The sequence below is a fragment of the Bos indicus genome, chromosome 10 (genome assembly GCF_029378745.1).
Source record: "Bos indicus isolate NIAB-ARS_2022 breed Sahiwal x Tharparkar chromosome 10, NIAB-ARS_B.indTharparkar_mat_pri_1.0, whole genome shotgun sequence".
NCBI lineage: Eukaryota > Metazoa > Chordata > Mammalia > Artiodactyla > Bovidae > Bos > Bos indicus.
The window spans coordinates 37584309-37611520 of NC_091769.1; the positions used below are offsets into that span (position 1 = coordinate 37584309).

The 27212-nt window shown below is 40.9% G+C and overlaps 1 protein-coding gene across 6 annotated transcripts in view; it reads left to right on the forward strand.

Moving 5' to 3' along the window:
- GANC (glucosidase alpha, neutral C) overlaps positions 1-27212 on the forward strand; it is a 66711-nt gene that overhangs the window by 31807 nt on the left and 7692 nt on the right. For 5 of the 6 annotated variants that reach the window (XM_070797341.1, XM_070797342.1, XM_019968594.2 and 2 more), the window contains 11 exons: positions 1635-1870; positions 4962-5088; positions 5959-6038; positions 8066-8209; positions 9728-9824; positions 13201-13302; positions 14403-14646; positions 18292-18356; positions 20008-20084; positions 22603-22677; positions 26322-26435. In XM_070797341.1, the coding sequence (XP_070653442.1) occupies positions 1635-1870; positions 4962-5088; positions 5959-6038; positions 8066-8209; positions 9728-9824; positions 13201-13302; positions 14403-14646; positions 18292-18356; positions 20008-20084; positions 22603-22677; positions 26322-26435 (1361 nt within the window). The remainder of the gene's footprint in view (positions 1-1634; positions 1871-4961; positions 5089-5958; positions 6039-8065; positions 8210-9727; positions 9825-13200; positions 13303-14402; positions 14647-18291; positions 18357-20007; positions 20085-22602; positions 22678-26321; positions 26436-27212) is intronic. The other variant, XM_070797343.1, reaches the window with a different exon arrangement.

Consider the following 27212-nt stretch of genomic DNA (forward strand, 5'->3'; position numbering starts at 1 on the left):
TATAGAATGTGAGAAAATATTTGCAAATCATATATATGATAAGGGTCTAGTATCCTGAATATATAAAGAACTCTTATAAGTCAACAGCAAAAAGGAACAGTCTAATTCTAAGATGAACCAAGGGCTTAAATAGAGATTTCTCAAAAGAAGATGTACAAATGGATTAACGAGCACCGGAAAAGAAGCTCAACAGCATTAGGTAAATTAAAACCACAATGAGATACTGCTTCAAACCCACTGGGATGGCTAAATCAGAAAATAAGAGAGAGAAAAAAAATAGTAAATGTTGGTGAGGATGTGGAGAAATTAGAAACTCATACATTACTGATTGGAACATAATATGGTCAGCTGCTGTGGAAACAGTTTGGCAGTTCCTCAAAAAGCTAAACATAGAATTACCATATGACCCAGCATGATGATTAATTTTGTGTGTCAAGTCATGGTGCCCAGATATTTGGTTAAACACTAGTGTAGATGTCACTATGAAGGTATTTTTTAGATGAGATTAATAATTAAATCAGTAGACTATGAGTAAAGCAGACTAACACTCTGTAATGTGACTGGGTTTCATCCAATCATTTGAAAACCTTGAGAAAAAAGGACTGAGGTGTCCCCCTAAAGAGGGGCTTCTCCGGTGACTCAGAAGTAAAAGAATTTGTCTGCAGTGCAAGAAACACAGGAGACACAGGTTCGATCCCTGGGTTGGGAAGCTACCCTGTAGGAGAAAATAGCAAAGCACCCCAATATTCTTGCCTGGAGAATCTCATGGATAGAAGAGCCTTGCAGGCTATAGTCCATAGGGTCACAAAGACTGAGCACACACATCCCCTAAAGTAAAAGGAATCTGTCTTGAGACTGTCTTTGTATTCAAGCTGCAACTTCAACCCTTCCCTGGTTCTCCAGGCTGGCCTACCTGGAGAATCCAAAGCTATAAGCCCCTACAATCACATGAACCAGTTCCTTAAGATCAATTGATCATTTTCTTTCTCTGTATATGTATAAATACATATATACATATATACATATCCTTTTGATTCTGTTTCTCTACAGAACCCTAACTAATTCATCCAGCAGTTCCACTCCTAGATATATACTTGAACTGAATGGAGGCTGAACAGGTACTTGTATGCCAAAGATCACTACAGCATTATTTACGAGAGCCCAAAAGTGCAAACATGCTAAGTGCTCATCAGAAGTGCATGGATAAACATGGTCTTCCCTGGTAGTACAGTGGATAAGAATTCACCTCCCAATGCAACAGACATGGATTCGATCTCTGGTCCAGGAAGACTCCACATGCTGCAGAGCAACTAAAGCCTTCGTGCCACAACTACTGAAACCTATGCATCTAGAGTCTGTGCTCTGCAACAAGAGAAGCCACTGCCATGAGAAGCCCGTGCAGTGCAACGAAGAGTGTCCTCCACTCACCACTAGAGAAAGTCCTTGTGCAGCAACAAAGAGGCAGCACAACCAAAAATAAGCTAATTCTTTTTAAAAAAGATGAATGGATCAACAAAATGCTTTCTTCTTGATGCCCTAAGTGTGAGACTCAGTGCTTAGACCTTGTAGATATTCAGGAATGTACAGTTATCATTGTGGTGGTTCCTGGCTCAGTTGTCATCTCCCCCTTTTAGGCACACAAGCCATGCCCCCTCTCTTTTCTCTGGGGTACCATCAGTGCCGCTGGAACTATGAAGATGAGCAGGATGTAAAGGCAGTGGATGCCGGATTTGATGAACATGACATTCCTTATGATGTCATGTGGCTGGACATAGAGCACACAGAGGGCAAGAGGTACTTCACCTGGGACAAGAAAAGATTCCCAAACCCCAAAAGGATGCAAGATCTGCTCAGGAGCAAAAAACGTAAGGTAAAATAAGCCAGTGGGCTTACAGGTGGCACAAGTGGTAAAGAACCTGCCTGCCAGTGTAGGAGATGTAAGAGACACAGGTTTGATCCCTGGGTTAGGAAGATCCCCTGGAGGAAGGCATGGCAATCCACTCCAGTATTCTTGCCTGGTGAATCCCATGGACAGAGGAGCCTAGCAGGTGACAGTCCATGGGGTCGCAAAAAACTGCACACAACTGATGTGACTTAGCATGCATATACGCACAGGACAGCATTCTGAATCTTTTCATTGCAGAGCATTTAAAAATGTTCAAGTTGCCTTGGCACATTAGTAAATGAGAACCATCTTGTAAAAAAAATGGCCGTAAAATAGTACTTTCAAGTGTAACTGTAATCGTGATCATAGAAAAGCTTTCGTGAAAAGGTGATAACGCTATCCACCCCTCCCTTAGTGGGTCTAGGTCCCCACAAGGATGAAGGGGCCTACCATTCGGTTCCATTCATTGTGACCAGCGTGTACTAATGTGATGGGTGCACCTCACACAAAATTTGATTTGATGTCAAGATTGATGATATCATACTGGCACCAAAAGGGTATGAACAGGTTAATTAGTCCCATGGTGAGGCATTTTAGGGGTGCAGAGCTGCTCCCAAGCTCCTCTGAAAATGGCCTAAGAGAGCTGGGAAAGGAGACAGGCTCAGGTTTTAAGTGGTTACAGTGTTGAACTGGGGTGAGGGTTCCTGTGCGTGCACTAGGGCTTGTGTGGTTTGAACTTCTTGTTGGCCCCAAAGAAGGAAGCATCAGGGCTTTGTCAGCATGCACAGATCTGGGCAGAAGGGTAAAGGGCCTGAAGATGTGGTGGGGCTTGAAGCTCTTAACAGTTGGTCAGAAATGAAGTCAGATTCTTTAGTACACTGTTTTTCCTGCATGCTTCCCTGATGGACTCAACCTGTCCATATGGCCAAGGAAAGAACTAAAATAGAAAATGAGGACAGGGAGATGGCACTGGGAAGTATATAATGCAGGTGTGATGGTGGTGGTGGTCATGGCAATAATGAAAAGAGTGAAGGAGAAAAAAAAAACAGAGGAAAAAGGGAAGAATCCCGTATATATATCTCGTGAACAGATCCCTCAGTCCCTATCTGTGAGATTCAAGTTGCCTTTTCAACCCATTCTGTTGATCCCCAGGCCTTTTACAAATGTTCAGAGCCAACGCTGTTAACTCTTAATCTTCCAATTAATAAACATTTATTGGTGTTTATTATTGAAGCAGCCCAAAAGCTTGGAGAAGGCAATAGCACTCCAGTACTCTTGCCTGGAAAATCCCATGGACAGAGGAGCCTCGTAGGCTGCAGTCCATGGGGTCACGAAGAGTCGGACACAGCTGAGTGACTTCACTTTCACTTTTCACTTTCATGCATTGGAGAAGAAAATGGCAACCTACTCCAGTGTTCTTGCCTGGAGAATCCCAGGGACAGCGGAGCCGGGTGGGCTGCCGTCTATGGGGTCGCATAGAGTCGGACACGACTGAAGTGACTTAGCAGCAGCAGCAGCAGCAGCCCAAAAGCTAACTGACAGATGAATGGATAAAGGAAATGTGGTATATACAAATGATACAAAATTACTCAGTCATTAAAAGGGAGGCTGTTTGTATACATGCTACTACAACATGAATGAACCTTGAGGACATTATGCTGAATGAAATAAGCCCATCACAAAAAGACAAATACTATATGATTTCACTAATCTGTAATATCTAAAGCAGTCAAAATCATAGAGACAGAAAGGAGAAGGGTGGTTGCCAAGGGCTAGAGAGGAGGAGGCAATGGGAAGTTGTTTTTAATGGGTATAGAGTCTCAGTTTTACAAGATGAAAAGAGTTGTACACATTGACTGTACAACATTGTGAATGCACTGTTGAACTGCAAGGTCTCCTATGTCTTCTGCATTGCAGGCAGATTCTTTATCTGCACACTTAAAACTGGTCAAGATAGTGAATTTTATGTTATATATATCTTACCACATTTTAATATTTTAAAAGTTTTTTAGCAATGGAGAATTAAACTTCAGTGTGTAGAGTAGATTTTAACAGACATGAAGGATGATTTTTAGAAGATTATTTTAGCCAAATAGATGGTTTTGATGCCCTCAAGTAGGTGAAAGTGATGGTATTAGAAGGGCAAGGAGAGATGATAAAGATGCTAAAGACATGGGGCTCTGATCATAGCTCTTTTCAAACCTCCTTCCTAAATGCTTCCCTGGTGGCTCAGATGGTAAAGAATCTGCCTGCAATGCAGGAAACCTGGGTTTGATCCCTGGGTCAGGAAGATGCCCTGGAGAAGGGAATGACAACCATTCTGGTATTCTTGTCTGAAAAATCCTGTGGACAGAGGAGCCTGGTAGGCTACAGTCCATGGGGCTGCAAAGAGTTGAACGTGACTGAGCAATTAACACTTCACTCCTTCCTAAATATGGCTGTACCGTTGGATTTGGGTTTTTTTTTGTTTGTTTGTTTTTAATAATTCTGTTTTCTCTAATGTTTGCTTTTGTGTTATCTTAGCCTCTTAGGTATCCAGGGAGCAGAGACCTTGCCTACTTAATCCTTATGTAAAGCACTCAGCACCACAGAGAGAGAGAATCTTAATAAATGTGATCTTTAGAACATGTATTGGAGGGACAGCAATCACTGTGAAAAAGAATAGACCTGGTTTTGATATCAGTTTATATTCCCATGAGCACATGAAAGGTGACAGGATTTTACTGGTGTCTGAAATATCTCAGTAATAGTAGTTGTTATGGGCTTCTCCGATGGCTCAGCAGATAAAGAATCCGCCTGAATGCAGGAGACACAGGTTCAATCCCCAGGTCGGGATGATTCCCTGGAGAAGGGAATAGCAACCACTCCAGTATTCTTGCCTGAAAAATCGCGTGGACAGAGGAGCCTGATGGGCTACAGTCTAATGGGTTGCAAAGAGTCAGACATGACTGAGTGACTAAGCACAACACAATTGTTTTGAGTAAAATGTGAACTCCAAAACTATGATGAAAACATATAAATGAACATATGACTTATGTGAAACTGATGAGATCTTTAAACTTTTATGTCCTGACAGCTTGTGGTCATTAGTGACCCCCACGTCAAGGTTGATCCCAACTACTCAGTGTATGCTAAGGCCAAAGAACAGGGCTTCTTTGTGAGGAATCATGAAGGAGGAGACTTTGAAGGTGTATGCTGGCCTGGTAAGATGTCATTTTTTCACCTGATACCCACTGTTTAGCCCCAATTAATGAAGGCTGCATTAATTTCTTATAGATGTCACATGCTATATTTTAGGTGCCTTTCCTTAAAGGTATTATCATCTTTTATATCTTTCATCTAACACCTGGTCTGATGTTCTTTGTATACATTTATAAGTCAGTGAATGATTGAAAAATAAGCAAACCTCAGTGACATGCTGTTTCCCTTAGCAAATAAAAATTAAAAGCCAGAGAATTGGAACAGAAGAAGAGGAAGAAAGAAGAGTCCTGCATGTCTCTCCCTGTGCTTCTTTTTTGCCTCAACAGCCCATAGGTTTGACTTTACAGCCTTTCATGAGTGATCTCAGCTGCCCCTGACAACTCTGAAGCCTTCATTTTAGAAATCATTAATTTAAAGCCTTGGTACAAACTCCTCACAGACAAAAGGGAATTACCAGTCTATCATCTGATAGCACTCTATCACAAATTCACACACAATGGAGAAACCCCATGCATTCCTCTTTTCCCTGTACCACTTATAAACATGTCTCTGCCCTCATTCAGAACAAAGGGTTCACTCCCGGATATCTGCCATAATCCTTACGGGGCTGTCTGAGGCCATCAGTGAACGATAGGCTCCATCCTGATGCTGGTTCATTGGCATTCCCCTGCCCTCTGGGTCTGAGAGGACTAGTGATTGTCACTGGAGTTCAGCATTGACTTCTTCATTAGCTTCTCACCAGACTATGCTTCTGTATTGGCTATCTTTTACGTTTGCTGTAAGACACTCATTCATTACCCAGCTTTCTCATCTTACCTATTACCATGAGGATCACTGTTCCTAACAGGCTGTCTACTCTTCTGCCTCTGCAGGTCTCTCCTCTTACCTGGATTTCACCAACCCCAAAGTCAGAAAGTGGTATTCTAGTCTTTTCGCTTTCTCTGTTTATCAGGTTTGTTTTTATTCCTTTGCCCTTTCCTAGTTACCTGGAAGGATGAAGGAAAGAAGTGACTAAATAGAATTACTCTGCTTCACTGAGTAGCTCTTGATAAATAATACTTATATGAAGAGGCAGGGATGCCAACCACATATCAGATTTTGGTGGTGCCATATGAATGGCATATCAGGAGAGGCACCATATGAACTACCAAATGCACAAAAGCTGTGATTTTGACTTTCATTATGATAGACTGTATGATATACCAAATTGCTTAATAATAGAGATTTATTATATTTTCAAATTGGAGAAATTTTTACTTCGTATGGTATTATTAAAAATGATAATGATATATGTGAAAGTATCTTTCAGAATATAACATGACATTAAAAGTAAGGTATAATAATAATTCTTAAAATCTTATAAAAATCACAGAGAAAACTGGAGAGGCCACATCTAGACAACTGTTTTCAACCAATGGTGGTAGTGACAAGAATGATGATTAATATAAATTGAGTACGGCTATGTGCCAAGCACTGTGCTAATCACTTTGCGTGCATTATACCATTTCATCTTCACAATAACTCCTTGAAGTTGGAATTGTAATTAACTCTAATCCCACAGACAAGAAAATCAAGGCATGGACAAGTATAAAAATCTGCTAAATTCACCCATCTAATAAGTGGTAAATCCAAGATTTTTAACTTAGGTCAACTGTCTCCCAAGCCTGGCTCTTAACCACTAGACTCTAGTTTCTGAGCATCCTGTATTAGGATATAGAAATAGGAGCTTCCCTGAGGTTAAGAATCTGCCTTGCAATGCAGGAGATGTGGGTTCCATCCCTGGTTGGGAAGCTAAGACCCACATGTTGTAAACCGTCACGCCACAGCAAAAGATCTCACGTGAGGCACTGCAGATCCATGTGCCACGACTAAGACCTGATGCAGCCAACTAAATAAATAAATGTTTGTTTTTTTAAAAAAAGAAGAGAACTTAGAGCAGGGTTAAATAATAATTGGGCCAATCCAGTCATACACACTTGTTCCCCTATTGTCTATGGCTGCTGGCACATAACTATACCTGGACTGGGTTACTGAAAAAAGAGCCCGTATGGCCTGCAAAGTTGAAAATATTTACAATCTGGCCCTTCCAGAAAAAGTTTGCCAGCCGCTGCATTAGAGGGGGTTAAAGAACAGTCAAAGCAGCTAAATACTTGGAACCTATACAGCCTTGTTCATTGAAGTATACGTGATTAGAAAGAATTTGAAGTAAAGAGTCAGAAAAAAACATGTAAGCCTCCTCCAGGCATTTGAAAGACTACCACGTGGGGAAGGCAGCAGATGTATTTTCTGGTATCCCAGAAGACAGCCTGGTCCCTGTGAGAGAATATTACAAGGAGCAAGACTTTCAGAAAACTTGGAATGAGCTGCCTGAGAGACTCCTGGTCATTGTAACTATTCAATCAAATGCTGAGAGACCAGGGATTTTTATAAAGGGACTCCAGCACCGTGTTAACTGGATGACTCAACAGCCCCTTCACTCTAAGTCAAACAATTCTCTGTAGGATACAAACTCTAGATCCTGCTGACAAATGGTATCTTAGCTGTCAAACCCTTCACAGTACTAGAGGGAAGGCAGAATCTCTTCATGGACAGCTCTAACTGCCCCTAGTAACAGTCGGAGCAGATGAGGGAGAACCTGATTGTGAACGTTCACAACCTGTCCTGTAGGGGTTCTCCAGGAGGTCTCAGAATGGACTTGTGGGTGATATGGGAATACAGCACAGCGCTCTTTCATTCATCAGCAAGTACTTACTGAGAACCCTCTGCTATTCAGGTTGTTCTGGGTATTTGGGATTTATCAGTGAATAAAACAGACGAAATTCCTTGCCCTGTGGAACTTTTATTCTAGCAGATGACAGAGCATAGATAATAAACAGAATAAATAATAAGGTAAATGGAGTAGGAAAGAGGATTAGGTCCGGCTGTCATATTAATCTTATCACTGTAGGAGTTTTATCATGATCAAGATTGACTTCCTAGGGATCTACTGACATCCTCCACATATGGAACGACATGAATGAGCCCTCTGTCTTTAAAGGCCCAGAGCAAACCATGCAGAAGAATGCCATTCATCACGGCAACTGGGAGCACCGGGAACTTCACAACATCTATGGCTTTTATCAGGTAAGACATCTAAAAAGCAGCCGCCTGGATCCACAGGCCCTACCTTTGGGGCTGAAAGTCATTTGCTTTGTAACAACCATACTATACTGTTCATTTCTCTTTGTGTGTCTTTTCTGTCAACTGTCATAGGTCTTATCAGGTTGTAGCCAATATAAAACATTATTTCTCCCTTTGCGTCTTTTCCTTCTATAAGGAACCTGATCGATTGATTAACTCATAGATATTGTGAGATTAATGATAACATAGAAACATCTTCCTTGACAGGAACCATTAGTAAGGAGCGTTAGATAATCCCTCAAACCTTTTACTGAAGTAGGCTGTGCATAAATACATCAACGACAAAACAAATTTTAAAAAATTTCACAGGTTTTAAATTGTGAAAATTTTTAAATTTAAACAATTTAAATTTTTAAATTTGCTGTTTAAATACAGCAAGTCTTATGTTCATACCAGGGAAGTAAGATTTAGAACACAGAGACACAATTTCAGTATGTATACTTTCTAAATGTAGAAGGCCTTCCTTAAGTACTTAGCCTTCTCAATGGAAGGTGGTAGAATTGTCTTCCATTTGCCAGTCACATTCAAAAATCTTTGCAGTCACTTGCCCTTATATATTTGTGGTTCTTTGTTATCTTCAGAATTTAACAGTGTTCTTGTGACCCTACCACCAATTGCTATTTTCCAGTGGGAGCTGCTGGCTACATATGGCATGGTTTCCAGATAGTATCGGTTTACTTCTCTATGCAGCCTCTTGCTATAACTGTCAACTACTTTATAGTTGAAGAATTTTCTTATGTAGGCCAGAGCCAGTCACTTAACCTCTCTGAAGCTCAGTTTTTTCCATTAATGAAAACTATCTCAGAGGTTGTTGTGTAAGTTATAAGAAAAAAATCTTATAAAAATGCCTACAATAATAAGCACCAAATTAATTCTCTTTTATTATTTACCATTATTTCATTGCTATTTTTCAATTTTTATTGATTTACTTTTTTGACTGTGCTGAGTCTTAATTGCTGCTCAGGCTTTTCTCTAGTTGCGGCAAGCAGGAGCTACTCTCTAGGTGCAGTGTGCAGGCTTCTCGCTGAAGTTGCTTCTCTTGTTGTGGAACATGGGCTCTAGGACACGTAAGCTCAGTAGCTGTGGCTCCCAGGCTCTAGAGTATCGGCTCAGTAGTTGTGGTGCACAGGCTGAGTTGCTCCGCAGCATGTGGGATCTTCCCAGACCAGAGATCAAACCTGTGTCTCCTGCATCGGCAGGCAGAGTCTTTACCTCTGAGCCACCAGGGAAGCCCCTGTTTCATTGCTATTTTAATCAAAGAAATTGTTTCACTCTTTTAATAGGGAAATATAGAGCAGTTTCATTATATCATGAAAATTATTTGGAAGATTTTTAAAATATTTTCCATTTCATGTTCCCACCTATTATTTACTCTTTGCACATGAAATAGCTTATTGGGGATGTCTGCACAATGCCATAATTCAGTCATCTACTTGAAATTTTTCTTCTTTGACATCACAGCAAATGGCCACTACAGAAGGACTGATCCAGCGATCTAAAGGAAAGGAGAGACCCTTTGTTCTTACACGTTCATTCTTTGCTGGATCACAAAAATATGGTAAGGACTGGCTCATATGATCATACTTAAAAACACAAGCCAGCAGCCTGTCCCTTTGACCATATATGGTATATGGTGCAACTCTGTTGATACTTTCCTTTTCAGTAGATCAGCCCTTAGATTGTGGAGAGTGATGCACCCTGAAATATTTATTTTGTCCTGAGACAGAGTAAACCAATTTTAATAAAGTTTAGTTACTTGTTTCCCATGGAAGAACTTCCCTTGTGGCTCAGCTGGTAAAGAATCCGCCTGCAATCAGGGAGACCTGGGTTTGATCCCTGGGTTGGGAAGATCCTCTGGAGAAGGGAAAGACTACCCACTCCAGTATTCTGGCCTGGAGAATTCCATGGACTGTATAGTCCATGGGGTCGCAAAGAGTCAAACACGACTGAGCAACTTTCACTTTCACTTTCCATGGAAGAATTGGCCACTTAGTTGGGAGAATGTCTTTAGAGAATCTATTTTCTGGGATGGCCATTTCTGACCCTGTCTCTTTGATTTATCAAGACCAGAGAAAATATACTTCTAACATTCCTTCAACCACCTGTTCCACTAAGCAATGTGGTTTAAAATAGACCTAGCTTTTTTGCTTGTGGTCAGTGTCATCTATAGCTGGATCCAGTTTACTAGCTAATGCAGATCTAGTTCAACCTAACCACCCCATGGCAGGAAGGCTATTTTAAGTCCCCTGGCCTTGCATAAATAACCTGAAGCTTAGGTCCTAGTTTGAGGGATCCAGCCTTTATTTTACCAGAGACATTAGGCCTCCTACTCCACCCCTGAAAACCAGCCCCAATGGTACTCTGTAAAAGGCCAAAATATTATCACCAGGCAAAGATATACAGAGATGCTCAACACAGCATTATTCCTGAAAATAAAAAGAAATAAAGAAAATCCAGATATCTAACAGTAAGGGAATAGTTATTAGGTTATGGTGTATTCATATGATAGACTATCATAAGGATATTTAATATATGCCTAATTGCAGGGTAGATGAGGGGGGAAAAAGCAGGATACCTAAATGTTTATATATTATCCTGATTTTGTTTAAAATATATATATATATATATATATATAGAGAGAGAGAGAGAGAGAGAGAGAGAGGTATATGTAGGTAGTAATCTAAATGGGGCTTCCTAGATGGCACTAGTGGTAAAGAACCCACCTCTTAGTTCAGGAGACCTAGGAGACTTGGGTTCGATCCCTGAGTTGGGAAGATGGCCTGGAGGAGGGCATGGCAACACACTCCAGTATTCTTGCCTGTAGAATCCCATGGACAGAAAAGCCTGGCCAGCTCAAGTCCATGGGGTCTCAAAGAGTCAGACACGAAAGAGGCGGTTTAGCAAGCACACATGCAGTAATCTAAATGAATATAGTACCATGGTGATTATGAGTTATTTTAATTTTCTTCTTTTTTATCTGTTTTCCAAATTCTCTATAAGTATCCTTTTTAATCACTAAAACAAGTAAGGTCTTTGAATGAAAACATTTATAAGGAGAAGTTTAAAAAAGATATAACTGGAGGTAGTAGAGGGGTAGGCTGGGGGTTTTGGGTTAGCAGATGCAAACTATTACATATAGAGTGGATAAACAACATGATCCTGCTGTGTAGCACAGGGAACTATATTCAATATCCTGAGATAAACCATAATGGAAAAGAATATGAAAAATGTATATATGTATAACTGGATCACTGCTGTGTAGCAGAAATTAGCACAAAATTGTAAATCAGCTATATTTAAAAAAATAACAGAAGATATGCATATAAGTAATTTTTTATCTCTTAAATATATTGGCCCATTGGCTAGTCTTCAATACTCTGTGTGACGCTATTGACTTACCCCCAAAGTGTATTAAGTGAGGTATTACAAAGAATACTGTCGTATCAAGTCCTGTGCTGAGACCAACAGCCAGAGAGAATTTCCCAACTAAACAGCCATTTGAGACCTGAAAACATCTGCATATTTACATGAACTTTGTTACTTTATAAGAATGTTGTGAGTTTCAAAGTCGTTATGTAGATATATGCATACCTCATTTGAAGTCCAGGAGGAATTATGAAGGTACTGTTTTAAAAGAAAAATCCCTTGAAAATATTTTCCTTTGAGGGCCATAGGACAGCCTAAAATTTCTACAAAATATTAAAACAAAAATAGCCACCAAAAGTATTTTAGTAAAAGAGAGGCAAAATGTTTCAGGAGTAATATAGACTTAATAAAATAAGGTTATTTTCTTTTATGACTCTGTTTAGTGTTATATATCTTTACAAGTTCTTACCAACTATTCAGTGCTCAAGAGCACTGGCTTTAGAGTCAGACTGTCTGAGCTCAAATCCTACCATATCCACTTTTGCCATATTTCCATCTGCTGTAAAATAAAGTTAGTGTTTACCTGATAGAGTTGTTGTGATGATTAAATGGAACAATACAAGCAAAGTAGCATACCTCCTGGCTCAGTGAGGGCTCTATAAATGTTAACTATTGTTATTGCTACTTTATTTTGTCTCCCTCATGTGGTCTTAAAACCTCTTACGGAGGATTTTGCAGAAAGCAGGCTAGCACATAGGCATATAGATCAATGAAACAGAATAGAGAATCCAGAAAAAGTCCGACAGATATATGATCAAATATTTAGCAGCAAAGTTGCCAAGGCAATTCAGTGGAGAAAGGAGTTTTTTCAATAAATAGTATTGAAACATGGGGTATCCTGGTGGGGCGGGGAAAAATCTTAACCCTTACCTCACACCACACACACAAAATAACTCAGAATGGAATATACTTACATTATAAAAGTTAAAACAAACAAAAGGCTTCTAGACAAAAAATGTAGAAAACCTTCGTGACTTTGAGATGGCAAAATTTCTTATAACACAAAAAGCACAAAACATAAAAAATGATAAATTGGACTTCACCAAAAATTTTAAAAGATATTGTTAAGAAAATGAAAGTCTCTCAGTCATATCCAATTCTTTGTGACCCCATGGACTATACAGTCCATGGAATTCTCCAGGCCAGAATACTGGAGTGGGTAGCCTTTCCCTTCTCCAGGGGAACTTTCCAATCCAGGAATTAAATCCAGGTCTCCTGCATTGCAGGCAGATTCTTTACCAGCTGAGCTACCAGGGAAGCCCATTGTTACAAAAATGAAAGTCAAGTCACAGACTGAGAAAAGACATTTACAATATACATATATATTTATCAAAGAACTTGTATCCAGACTATATAAAGAACTTTCACAATTAACTAATTAAAAGAAAGAAATGTTTTCCTTTATATTAGTTTGTCTATTACAAATATGGAATCTAAATATGAAATTGAGTACACATGGGCTGATTTCTTTTTTTTTTCTTTTAATACCTTCTTACTGATGACCAAAGGTGCTGTGTGGACAGGTGATAACACGGCAGAGTGGAGTCACCTGAAAATTTCTATCCCTATGTTACTTACCCTCAGCGTGACTGGGATCTCTTTTTGTGGAGGTAAGATGATAGCCTCAGGTCTGAAGTGAGAGAAGAATCAGTCAGGGCAGGGGGATGTTTTCATTAAAGCTGGTCAGAAATCCCTTCTTGTGAGTTGTTTTCAACAGAATAAACGTGGGAAAGAGAAAATGAGGAGAATGGAGAACAGACTAGAGAGGAGAATGAAGGAGATGCTTCAGCACTGTGAGCGTCTCATCTGAACTGAGGACATGAAGTAAAGTTATCGGAAAGCGAGCCACAGTGTTCTTTTCCTCATTCTCTTACTGCTCTGTTCCTTAGACACTCTTGATAACTGAGTTTCTCTTCTTGAAATACTCCTGTTCTATCTGAAAGTGAGAAAAATGGAGAGAACGACAAAGAATTTAACAAATCAGAAATCAGCTATACAGAAATCCTGTGGCATTTTATATATACACACACACACTTGGAAAAGATAAAATTTAGTTAAAATAAGATTCTCTGATGGGTTGCTTTCTCCTAATCCTAGTAATTCTCTGCAGATGAGAAATCTCAGTATAGAGATGCTCAACCTGGCTACAGGTCCAGCTGCTCCTTGTTTTCTGTGGGACTGGAAGCACTTAATATCACATTTTGATAGATGTGTTTTTTAATAGCACTAATTCACATTCGACACAAAGAATTTATATCCTGCTTAAGGGCTAAGCCTGAAATTTTCTCCCTAAATTTCTAATTCTGATTATGTCTCTCTCTTTAGTTCTTTCTATAGTTTTTATCTTGCTTTCAAACAAAATCAATTGCCAACCACCACCTCCTCCTGCCATCACTAAATACAGGCTTATTGAGTCAGGCAGATATTATGCAGTTTCTGAGTTACCAAGGTCCAGGACAAACAGAAATGTTGATCTTGCAATAAAGCCTTTTGACAGGAGAAGAACATATTCAAAGAGCATATTGTCAGATCCCCAAACAGCCTGAGGTTTGTAGTGTGTGCTTCCTAATCTGAGGCCATAGTTTGATGCTGTCGTTTTGAGTGCACACACATACCTTTGCCCTTTTGGTCTGCAAGGCCTTATCTTACCTGTGGGCATCATCTGTGACGCCCGGGTATCTCACTCAGCCTTTCTTTACTGACTAATCAGCGGATGTAGGTGGCTTCATCGGGGATCCAGAGGCAGAGCTGCTAGTGCGGTGGTACCAGGCAGGAGCCTACCAGCCCTTCTTCCGTGGCCATGCCACCATGAACACCAAGCGACGGGAGCCCTGGCTCTTTGGGGAGGAGCACACCCGGCTCATCCGAGAAGCCATCAGAGAGCGCTACACCCTCCTGCCCTACTGGTATTCTCTGTTCTACTCTGCACACGTGGCTTCTCAACCTGTCATGAGGTAAACAGGCTTCACCACCACCCCAGTAACCAGTCTCTACCAGAAGACCCCCTCAGCCACTGGCAATGGAGTTATTACAGTGATTGCAAAAGAAAAGCCAGGTGTTTAACCAAGTGTCAGTCAGGTTATTGAGCACCAACTGTGAGCAGGGTCAGGCAGTAGAGGTCACAGAAGACAAAAACTAGATCTCCTGCTATTTGGTGATTGAAGCATTAATATTTGGTTAGTGTTAGTCGCTCAGTCGTGTCCAACTCTTTGTAACCTTTGAATAGTAGCTTCTGTCCATGGAATTTTCCAGGCAAGAATACTGGAGTGGGGTAGCCATTCCATTCGCCAGGGGATCTTCCCGACCCAGGGATTGAACCTGGGTATCCTGCACTCCAGGCAGATTCTTTACCATCCAAGCCACCAGGGAAACCCATAATATTTAGTAGGAGATAGAAATAGAAGGGGAGAAGGCAATGGCACCCCACTCCAGTGCTCTTGCCTGGAAAATCCCAAGGATGGAGGAGCCTGGTGGGCTGAAGTCCATGGGGTCGCTAGGAGTCGGACACGACTGGGCGACTTCACTTTCACTTTTCACTTTCACACACTGGAGAAGGAAATGGCAACCCACTCCAGTGTTCTTGCCTGGAGAATCCCAGGGACGTGGGAGCCTGGTGGGCTGCAGTCTATGGGGTCGCACAGAGTCAAACACGACTGAAGCGACTTAGCAGCAGCAGCAGCAGAAATAGAAGGAAGAAAGAAAGAAGGAAGGAAGAGAAAGAAAAGATAAAGTGACTTTGTACTTCAGTTCATCTAGTTTTTAACCTCTGTAGGGAAACAAAACATGCCACCCCAAACTGTCTTTTCGGCTTGAGGATTCTTAGGAGCTGATTGTTTTTAAACATACAAAAGGCTCATGAAGTCTTTCTTTTTAACCTCCTCCTTAAATGCCTATAAGAATTTAGATAAAGAGCTTGGTCCAGGAAGTACATTATCACCAGAGATACCTATAAGGAATATGAGCTAAGCATAGTAAGAGGACGCTGGGAACTAAAGTCTTCTCTGTGTCCCATTGTCTTTGCATGGCCCCACAAATGTTTATCAAACATTTCTTTTTCCATCTCCAAGTGAATATCTTGCCTCACTTTTGGTTTTTTATCTTTTTTTTTTTTTGGCTGCACCATGAGGCATATGGGATCTTAGTTCCCAGACCAGGGACAGAACCCGTGCCCCCTGCAGGGGAAGCACAGAGTCTTAACCACTGGACTGCCAGGGGAAGTTTCCTTCCTCCCCTTTGAAGTCCCAAACCTCACTCACTCCTCCTTCTCTCAGGTGTTATATCAGCCTCAATTGCCTATCTTGTCTTTAGGCAGTATATTTTTATGGAGGTCCTGTTTATACATCATTAAATTTGATTTTCTCCTGTTAAACTCTGTCTTGTCAACTTAATTCTTAGACCAGTCAGAAAAACCTAGAAGGATAGAGGAAAGTAGCTTTTTCATCCCCCACACCCACAAGCCTTCTCTCATGAAGAACAACTTATTCTGCCAGTCTTAGCTCTCTCTTACCCTTAGGGCTTTTCCTGGTGTATAAATTATATTCTGATTCTATTTTGAAAGCAAGATGTGAATGCCATCTTTCCGGGTTAGAGACCAGTACACACAGACACATGTAGTACATCAAGACCTATAGATCAGCAGTTCCTCAGCCTGACTCAGATCAGAATCACCTGGGGAGCTTTTTTAAAAATACAGATTCCCAGGCTAGACCTCCAAACCTATTATGAGTCCCTTGGTTAAGTTCCAGAGATCTATGTTTGTTGGAAGTTTTCCTGGTGATTTTAGACACCAGCCAAGTTTAGATGCTTCATTACTATTTAATAACAAAGAAGTAGATTATTACAAAGGCTAGTGAATAAAATGAAAATGTTTCTCTTATTAAAAAGTATCTTTCCCTCATGAAATTGAAAGCAACGTTAGAACCATGAAGTTAATATCCAGAGATATTGAAAGTTTTGTGATTTTAATAAGCCCAAATGCCTCCTACTTAGCTGTGTACAACAGTAACAATAAAACAAAACCCAAACACCACACAAGTTTCTGAAACCTCCAAAAATGTTGCCAACTTGAAAATAAGAAAAACCAATTCTTTTCACTTACATAATGATTAAGGATGCATGAAAAGCAGTAACAATTAAAAAATGGCACAGATTCTACATTATAAAATTCAGTTTTACCAACATTTAAGTTTGGTAGAGACCAACACAATACAGAAAGTGAAGAAGAACTAAAGAGCCTCTTGATGAAAGTGAAAGAGGAGAGTGAAAAAGTTGGCTTAAAGCTCAACATTCAGAAAACTAAGATCATGGCGTCTGGTCCCATCACTTCATGGCAAATAGATGGGGAAACAGTGGAAACAGTGGCTGACTTTATTTTTTTGGGCTCCAAAGTCACTGCAGATGGTGGCTGCAGCCATGAAATTAAAAGACGCTTACTCCTTGGAAGGAAAGTTATGACCAACTTAGATAGCATATTCAAAAGCAGAGACATTACTTTGCCAACAAAGGTCCATCTAGTCAAGGCTATGGTTTTTCCAGTAGTCATGTATGGATGTGAGAATTGGACTGTAAAGAAAGCTGAGCACTGAAGAATTGATGCTTTTGAACTGTGGTGTTGGAGAAGACTCTTGAGAGTCCCTTGGACTGCAGGGACATCCACCCAGTCCATTCTAAAGGAGATCAGTCCTGGGTGTTCATTGGAAGGACTGATGTTGATGTTGAAACTCCAATACTTTGGCCACCTGATGCGAAGAGCTGACTCATTTGAAAAGACCCTGATGCTGGGAAAGATTGAAGGCAGGAGGAGAAGGGGACGACAGAGGATGAGATGATTGGATGGCATCGCCGACTCAATGGAGATGAGTTTGAATAAACTCCGGGAGTTGGTGATGGACAGGGAGGCCTGGCATGCTGTGGTCCATGGGGTCGTGAAGACTCAGACATGACTGAGCGACTGAACTGAACTGAACTGAACACAATACAGTTAAGCAGTTATCCTTCAATTAAAAATAAATTAATTAAAAAAACATTTAGTTTGTTTTACACCAAACATATTAGGCATTTGGACTTGGGCAAAGTTCTGATTATGCCTGTCAGAGTAACTTAGTGCTCAACAATGAGAACAAGAAGTTTCGGGTACTAGAATTCTCAAGCTTTAATTGGGACCATTTAAGCTAACAGACAGCTCTTTCACACAAGAAAAGTATATAGTAATCATAACAAGGGGATCCCAGTTGGTGCTAATGATAAAGAACCCACCTGCCAGTGCAGGGGATGTAAGAGACTGGGTTCGATCCCTGGGTCTAGAAGATCCCCTGAAGAAGGGAATGCAACCCATCCAGTATTCTTGCCTGAGAAGTCCCATGGACAGAGGAGCCTGATGGGCTATAGCCCGTGGAGCTGCAAAGAGTTGAACAAGACTTAGCAACTAAAAAACAACAATAATCATAACCAGTGCTCATAAAATCTTGACTTATATGAAAAGAGTCTTGACTTTTCCCAATTTCCTTTGAATAGTTATAAAACTGAAAATATGAATGATTGAATTATAAAAAAAAATCTAATGATGTTGAAGTAAGAAATTTCTTTTTTCTTTTCCCCAGGCCTCTGTGGGTAGAGTTCCCTAATGAATTAGAGACTTTTAGTGTGGAAGATGAATACATGCTGGGTGAGCATTTCTGGATTAATTTTACTTCTGAGAAATACTATAATTATGTTTTTATTATATTTTCTAGTATAGGAACACTAAAAAGTCCCTAGTCTCAAGAAAGCCAAAAAGAAAAGAAATTTCATCACCAAGATTTTTCGTGTATTGGTGGGATCCCAACTCTATTCTTTCGTCATGTAGTGCTTCTCATAGCATGTTAACGTCATATAAACCCATTGCGTTTGTGAATGCCGTTTGGAATTCTTGTTCAGGGACCACCTCTAAGCCTTAAGATACCACCACAGGGAAGGGAAGTCGAAAAAAGTAAACCAGACAGAGAGCTTATTTCATATGCAAAACAGGACTGGGGTTGTTTGTTTGTTTTTGGTTGGGTTAATCATATTTGGAACAGGAAAATTTATCATTTGGGTAATGTGTTCAAGAGGCCAGACTTGGCAGAGAGTTGCCCAAAAGGTGAATTCTGTTTCTAAAGAGTAGAACCTCCAAAATGTAAAAAAACCTATCTCTTTAGGTCTCCACTCATCCTTGGGTCTCAAGTTAAAAAGCTACTACTTCCTTAGAGAAAATTTTCCTCATCAAAATTGCTTCCTAGTACCTAATTCCACCTGCCTTAGTCAAAATCAGTCCCTCTTAATACATAATTTTCATTCCATTTTGTACTTTTACCAGTTTACTATTTGTCTTAGCTCTAATTAATTTGTAATTACTTGTTTAATATCTGGTTTTGACTGTAAACTTGATGAGGGCAGGGACCATGTCTGTCTAATTTGAAGCTACATTCCTCGAGCCTAGCACAGTGCCTGGTCCTCAGCAGAATTCAATGAATATTTGTTGAATTAAATAGTGAATTTGTAATTGGATGAATTTTACATATGCTAGTGCCAAGATTAAAACAAAATTAATAATCCAGATTTCCTTTAAGGGAATTATAGTTTTCCTGATGATACCTGCCCAAGAAAGAGGGCCTGAATATCTATGCAGACCACACCTCTGGGTCACAGTTGTAGACTCACTACATTTAAAGTCACATATAGCAAACAGTGAAGCACTGGGAGAAGTGAAATGGTGCTTTCATACTACAGCTGTGCACAAAGTGAGACTGTGCTGGCCTATGTCAGGGTCCCTCCTGTAATCCTAATACACCATAAGTGCATTAATGATAGGCAATGATACAGTCACCTCTGATCACCTGTCCTCTTTCTAACTCACAATACATCTCCCTGAGGAATCATTGGCTCAACTCACCAGGATCTCTGCCTTTAAGAAGTTCAGTTGAGTGGTCTTTGAAACCACAAAAGCACTCAATTAAGAGAGCAGCATTGAAACGTATACATTACCATATGTAAAATTACATAGCCAGTGGAAATTTGCTGTATGACACAGGAAGCTCAAATCCGGTGCTCTGTGACAACCTAGAGGGGTGGGATGGGGTGGAAGGTAGGAGGTGGGAGACAGGTTCAGAAGGGAAGGGACATATGTATACCTAAGGCTCATGCATGTTGATATGTGGCAGAGACCAACATAATAACATAAAGCAATTATCCTCCAATTACAAATAAATAAATTTAAATTAAAAAAAAAATTTAAGGAGAAGGGATGTTTTCAGACCTCTCATAATGATATTCAACTTTATTTCTTCTCCACTTTTCAGGAGGTGCTTTATTGGTTCATCCAGTCACAGAACCAAAAGCTACTGTTGTTGATGTGTTTCTGCCAGGGTCAAGTGAGGTAACAGTAAACAACAAACATCTGCATACCTTACGTGTGTATGTCTTCCTTTCGAACTTGGTGGCTTAAAACGACAAAACCTTATGCTCTCACAGTACTGGAGGCTTGAAGTCCAAAATCTTGGTGTGGGCAGAGTTGGTTCTTCCTGGAGGTTCTGAGGGAGAGGCTGTGCCATGCCACTCTCCACGCTCTCCGCTTCCGGGGGCTGCCTGCGCTCTTGGCATTTCTTGGCTTGTACCCACCTCGCTTCAGTCTATGCCTCCATTTTCACTGTGTGTGTCTGTGTCTCCTCTAACCATCTGTCTCTTACAAGACACTTGTGATGATATTTAGAGCCTATCTAAATAAATCCAGATAATCTCCTTACCTTAAGATCCTCAATTTAGTCAAATCTGTTCCCATAAAGATAAGGGATTAGGAAGCAAATACATCTTTTTGAAGGGCCACCATCCAGCCCACTACACCTGTCATCACTGATATGACAATAACCAGGCTTTTCTACACAAAGCCCATGAATGACGTTCTTTCTGCTTGGTTTCTCTAGGAATTTGTAGTTCTGAAGGTGGGGGCTCTTTACAAAGGTTCCCCTGCAAAGCAGAAACCTGAGAAAAAGGTTAAATATTACAACAGCTAAATGAAATGGCTTGCCAAGCATTTCTGCTAAGAGTTTCTTAAATTAATTCTAAGTGCAGGCTCGCATTAAGAGGAGCTAGCTCCCTGTCTGACTTTGCCACAGTTTCTATTAATGACCTATTATCATTTCAATCACACTGTTATGACTATGTAGCCTATTCTTTCAACACTCCTGTTTCCAGGAATGTTCTGTAATTGTTTCTCTCGCTACATCTTCCCAAAGCCTGGGTAGGAGAGCCGCTGCTTCTTGCTGATTAGCTAGTAAAGTACCACAACGGGCAGAGAGCTATCTCACAGCCTGGCTGTCACCTTCCCGTGTTCTGTACAGCACATCCCTCTCTTGCAAGTCTCTTTCTTGGGGAGGCCTTCTCTGACACCCTCTTTAAGATTACAAACCACTCCCACTACCCCTGGTACTATCCAGTTCTCCTGCATCCTTTATTTGTCTCTGTAGAACATGCCATTTTAAACATCCTAAAATTTACTTTTATGTTTTATTATTTCTCTCTCCCATTAAAATGTTAGCTTTTTGAAGGCCATGATTTTTATCTGTTAATGGCCTCGCATTAATGACCTATCTGTTAATGTTTCCCTCGCATCTAGACAGGCATGTGGCACATAGTAGGCCATCTATAAGTACTTGCTGGGTGAGGAGCTCAGTAACTAAGCTCTGGGTCTCATCTACATGGTGTTTTGTACCAGTTGTACCCTTCTTAGGCTGGGAATCTTTGATTATGTTACCACACACCCTATGCCTCTCATTTCAGTCAGACTGGAAATGGTTGATGGGTAATGCCCAAATCTTGTTTGAATCCTTTTTTTTTTTTTAACCTTTCACTCCCACCAACTTTTTATCTTGAGCTACTAGAATTCACCAAAGGAAGACATTACAAGGAAAGATAGCTAAGGGATTATCCCTTGTAAACATAGACACAGAAATCCTTGACAATACATTAGGCAACTGAATCCAGCCAAAGATAATACTTCATGACAAGGTAGGACTGATGCAGTTGAATTGAGAGTTCACTGCAGCTGACAATTGTCAGGGCACAGCCCTCTCCCAGTGATGGCAGGACAGTGACAGATTCAACATCCCAGCTTTATACAGCCTCTGATAATCCCAGGAGGTGAACTGTGGCTGCCAGAAATTATATTGGACTAGAAGAGAGAAAAAGGTTTTCTTTTCATCCTTAAGATAGTATCTTAAGGATTTATCCCATCAAATTACTTTGGCAGGAGCTTTTTGGCACTTTAGCAAGTAAACCCCCTCGATGGGCATCTCAGATAAGAGTTTGAACCTCGTCCCTGAATTGTACTCTGTTTTTAAAAAATGACGCTGTATTAGTAATCCAAATTTCCATTTGTTTTTCTCTAAGGTCTGTTTCCCTGTCAGATACTTCCTTTTCTCCTGCCTCATTTGTAATTTATTTGCTTGCTGTGTGCTTTTCTGTTTTGTTTTCTCTCTTCCATCATCTTTTTCACTATAAGATCATTACATTTTTATAAGCCAGTTGAACTATAAAATCCATGAGGGCAGGTTCTAGGTCTTTCTGTTCACTTGTGTGTACCCAGCAATGCTGGGCACATGGTAAGTTGTTCAGTAAATAACTTTTGGATGGATGGATGGAAAAATGAATGGCCTTTTAACTCAGCTTAATCCATCTCAGTACTAGGTTAGTTAGTCCTTTGGGATTTTCTTAAAAGCATATGTTCTCTCGAACTTCTATTCAAGATTTTTTAAATTATACTTAAATTTTTTTTAATTATACTTATTTTAGCTTTCTGGTTATTTGAAATCCAACTAAATGGATGTTTTATTACATGATGAAATCATGAGAAAAACGTGCTTATACACATTTTTTCACTAAGGTCTATTTCTTTTCAGATTTGGTATGACTCTAAGACATTTGCTCACTGGAAAGGAGCGTGTACAGTAAAGATCCCAGTAACCTTGGACGCTGTAAGCTATTTTCAGACTGTTATTTTTAACCTATTGTGCTGATTAGTTTACTCAGGCTGCCATGACAAAATACCATAGACTGACTGGCTTCAACAATAGAAAGTTAATTTCTCACAGTCTGGAGGCTGGAAGCCCCAGATCAAGGGGCCAACCAGTTCAGGTCCTGGGGAGGATTTCTTCCTGGCATGGAGACAGACACTTTCTTGATGCATCCTCTTATGGTAGAGGGAGTGTGTGCTCGTCTTGTCTCTTATGACACTACTCGTTTGGATCAGGGCCCCACTCCTATGACTTCATTTAATCTTAATTACCTCTGTAAAGGTCTCCAAATACAGTCACACAGGGGCTTGGGGCTTCACTCTGTGAATTTTGTGGGGACACATTCAGTTCATAACATGTGCCTTCATAGCAAGAGCCAAGGACGTCAGTGTATAGTAACATATACACATGGAGACTGAATGTAGATTAGTAGAGGGGTTCCCTGGTGGTTCAGATGGTGAAGAATCCGCCTGCAATTTGGGAGACCTGGGTCAATTCCTGGGTTGGGAAGATTCCCTGGATTGGGAAGATCCCCTGGAGGAGGGCATGGCAACCCACTCTAGTGTTCTTGCCTGGAGAATCCCCAAGGACAGAGGAGCCTGGAGAGCTACAGTCCATATGGTCACAAAAAGTTGGGCCCAACTGAGCAACTAAGCACAGCATACAGCACAGAACTGAAGGCAGGGAGAGGTTTGGGGAGCAATGGCGAGTGACCATTAAAGGGTACAGGGTTTCTTTTGGGGGGTGATTTTTAATTGATTATGCTGATGGTTGCATGACTCTGAATATACTAAAAACCATTCAATTGTACACTGTAAATGGATGAATTGTATGACATGTGAATTTTTATCAATAAAACTGCCAAAATGGGAAGGGAAAAAAAGAGTATAAAAATAACATGTACTCTGAGTTCACAGTTTGGAACACTGAAGACACAGTTCTTCCACATTTATTTACCTTTGTGTGTCTAAGAAAAAGAATCACACTGACAACAGGGAGTAAACACGGTGATAGCACATGTACCATACAGAATGGCCTCTACAGCACCAAGTCAGGACACATGAGTTTCTAGTTGGACCTCTAGGCAAGGGGAGGCTATGAGTTATGATGTTAGACCCAGAGCGGCCCATGCAGGCTGCATTTCCTTTTTTTAAAATTAACTCATTTGTTATTTATTTGGGTGTATCAGGTCTTGGCTGCAGCACGCAGGGTCTTCACTGTGTCATGTGGGATCTTTAGTTGCGGTGCACAGACTGTCTAGTTGTAGTGTGCAGACTTACTTGTCCTGCGTGATGTGGGATCTTAGTTCCCCGACCAGGGATGGAACCTGAGTCCCCTGTATTGCAAGGTGGACTTTTAACCACTGGACCACCAGGGAAGTCCCCCAGGGTGCATTTCTGAAGGGAAGTTTGTTCCTGCAACTGAATCACAGCCACTACCAGAGACTTGAAGTAGTGTGAAAATTTTTAAATAGATGTATGTTATTTTTTTAAATTCTCAGCAGCAATATGAACTCCATTATAGAGAAAATAGGGCTTCCCTGGTAGCTCACATGGTATAGAATCCACCCAGGAGACCTGGATTCAATTCCTGGGTCAGGAAGGTCCCTTGGAGAAGGGAATGGCAACCCACTCCAGTATTCTTGCCTGGAAAATCCCATGAACAAAGCAGCTTGGCAGGCTATAGTCAATGGGGTCAAAAAGAGTCAGACATGACTGAGCGACTAACATGTTCACGTTCACATAGAGAAAATGATTTCAGATGCCAACTTTCAGATCTAGAATAGACCTTAACATTCATCTTCTTGAATCCCTCATGCTTACAGGTGAAGACAGGGAGGTTCAGAGAAGTTAAATTACTTGTCCAGGGTTTCAGCTAAATTGTGAACTGAGATAAGAACTGAGATAAGACCCCAGGTCAATTGGACTTCCACTCCAGGGCCTATCCGTATTAACTTACTGCATCATTCTTTGAAGGAAAATAAAAGAAGAAGAAATTGACTGATGCAGGTGGGGAAGTAAATGTGCTTTTACTTCTTGCTGCGAGTCAAGCAGACGGTGGACATCTTGCCTACTCCACCCTCACTGACAACTTTCTGTATACAGCAGTCCCCCTTATCTGAGGCTTCATGTTCCTCAGTTTCAGTTACCTTCAGTCAACTGCGGCCCCAAAGTATTAACTGTGGTCCAGAAATACTAAATGGAAAATTCCAGAAATAATTCATAAGTTTTAAACTGCATGCTACCCTGAGGAGCATGATGAAATCTTGTGCCATCCTGCTTCATCCTGCCCAGGACATGACTCATCCCTCGGTCCAGCAGATCCAAGCTGTGTATGCTACCCACCCATTAGTATAGGGGAAGGTATCATTATATAGGGTTCAGAACTCTCCTCGGTCTCAGGCATCCACTGGGGATCTGGGAACATATCCCAGGTGGAGGAAGGGGGTGCCTACTGTATTCTAGCTCTTCTCCCCACTGGCAGCTTACTCAAAGCAAAGTATAAGCCCTCATGTGATCCAGGGAGCTTCCTAAGAGAGGACTACACTGGGAGGCACGGAACCTACTGGATTGTCCTTGCCAGGAGTGCTATTCCAGAAGACCCATGCCTACAGCTCTGTCGTCAGAGTCACACCAAGTGCCCTTGGCAGGTTCTATAACAGAGATTTCACAGATTCACCCTCAGAATTGAGCCAGTCATCCTAGTGATGCAGGGAAGCAGGGACCAAGAAGTGTATAGGCTAAAGTAGGGACAACAGTTGTATATCCCAAACCAAGAAACCACCATCTTTTATGAACGTATACACATGTATATCTGGGCCTGCTTGCATAGACATAAAAATCCCCTCTTTAGCAGGGTCCTAAAAATAAACTTGTTTGTTATATTGACAGGAAAATTAAAAATACAAAGCAGGAAAGGCTACCTATAGGATAGTCAGAATAGATAATAAGTGGATGGAGGGTGAGAAGTTTTCCCTAATAATTTTTTAAATGAACCATTTTTAATATTTGAACTCTTTTCCTTTTAATGCCAGGGCCTGTGGTAAGCTACAAGCTGGGAGAAAAGAATACCCCCTTCCCCATGAGGGATATGTTCCAAGACCCCAAATGGATGCCTGAAGCCAAGGAGAGTACAGAACCCTATATAAAGATATTTTCCCCTATACTAATGAATTTGTGTTCACAAATTTATTTTGCTTTAGAGTCTGCATTATAAAGAATGTATAATGGGACTTTCCTGGCAGTCCAGTGGTTAAGAATCCACCTGCCAGTTCAGAAGACATGGGTTCCATCCCTGCTCTGGGAAGATTCCACATGTCACAGGGCGACTAAGCCTATGCACCACAGCTACTGAACCCATGCACTCTGGAGCCTGTGCTCCTCAACAAGAGAAGCCAGCGCAATGAGAAGCGTGTGCACCACAGCTAGAGAGTGGTCTGTGTTCAGTGCAACTAGAGAGAGCCGAAGCGCAGCAACAAAGACCCAGCACAGCCAAAACTAACTAAATAACATTTTTGAAAAAAGAATGTATAATGAAATATTTTAAAAGCCTACTTTGAAATTGCCTTATATGAATCCTCCTCTGAGAGTATTCTCCTATTGTAGATACCAGTGTTTCAACGTGGTGGAAGTGTGGTACCAATAAAGACCACTATAGGAAGATCCACAGGCTTCATGACTAATTCCCCATATGGACTCCGAGTCGCTCTAAGCACTAAGGTACTTGAAAAATATTACTTTTACACCTCTTGTTTGTTATGACTCTGTCTCTTTACAGTGGTAGCTTTGAGTGTATAAAAGTGGTGAAGCCCATCTATGGGATAGGTGGTTCTGATGTTTGTCTAGAAATCAAAAATTTGAATCATTTCTGCATCATTGTCCAACTTATCTAACTTTCCTGGAATTGTTCTTCAGGGAACTCTGAGAACTAGAAATGATAGAAATTTCCTCTAGGGTACTGTGACCCTTTGTGCTCTGCAGCTTGGCATTGATCACCACTGGGCTGAAAGCTCATTGGGCCATAGCAGCCTGCCATGTGGATTAGCCCTGACTCTCAGTCTCCGGTAAAAGGGTCCTGTGTCTATGCAACATTCCAGGGACGCAGTCCCACACACAACAACTTTCATTCTCATTGGATGGCTCAAACAACTACAATCTCCTAGAGTAAGGTCTGGAAGGATCCAGAATTGATCTGTTCTTTTGAGGATATCTTTTGAGCTGAATGAGGCCTATGGCAGATTCCTCTCCTAACCGTTTGCCAAAATACAGTGCCAGACACAAATCCTCACTCTTAAGCAAATGTTATAATTCACTTTCTTTTTCTTACATTTTTCTCTTCCATCCATTTCTTTTAAGCATGTATTCTTGGGTCAAACTATGGGCCTTGGGCCCATGGGAGGCCATGGAATAAATTGCAAGAGACTTGAGGTCCATAGCTCATGAAGCATTGTCAGTAACAGGGAACTGCCGTATGGAGTGCTGTGACATTGTCTGACA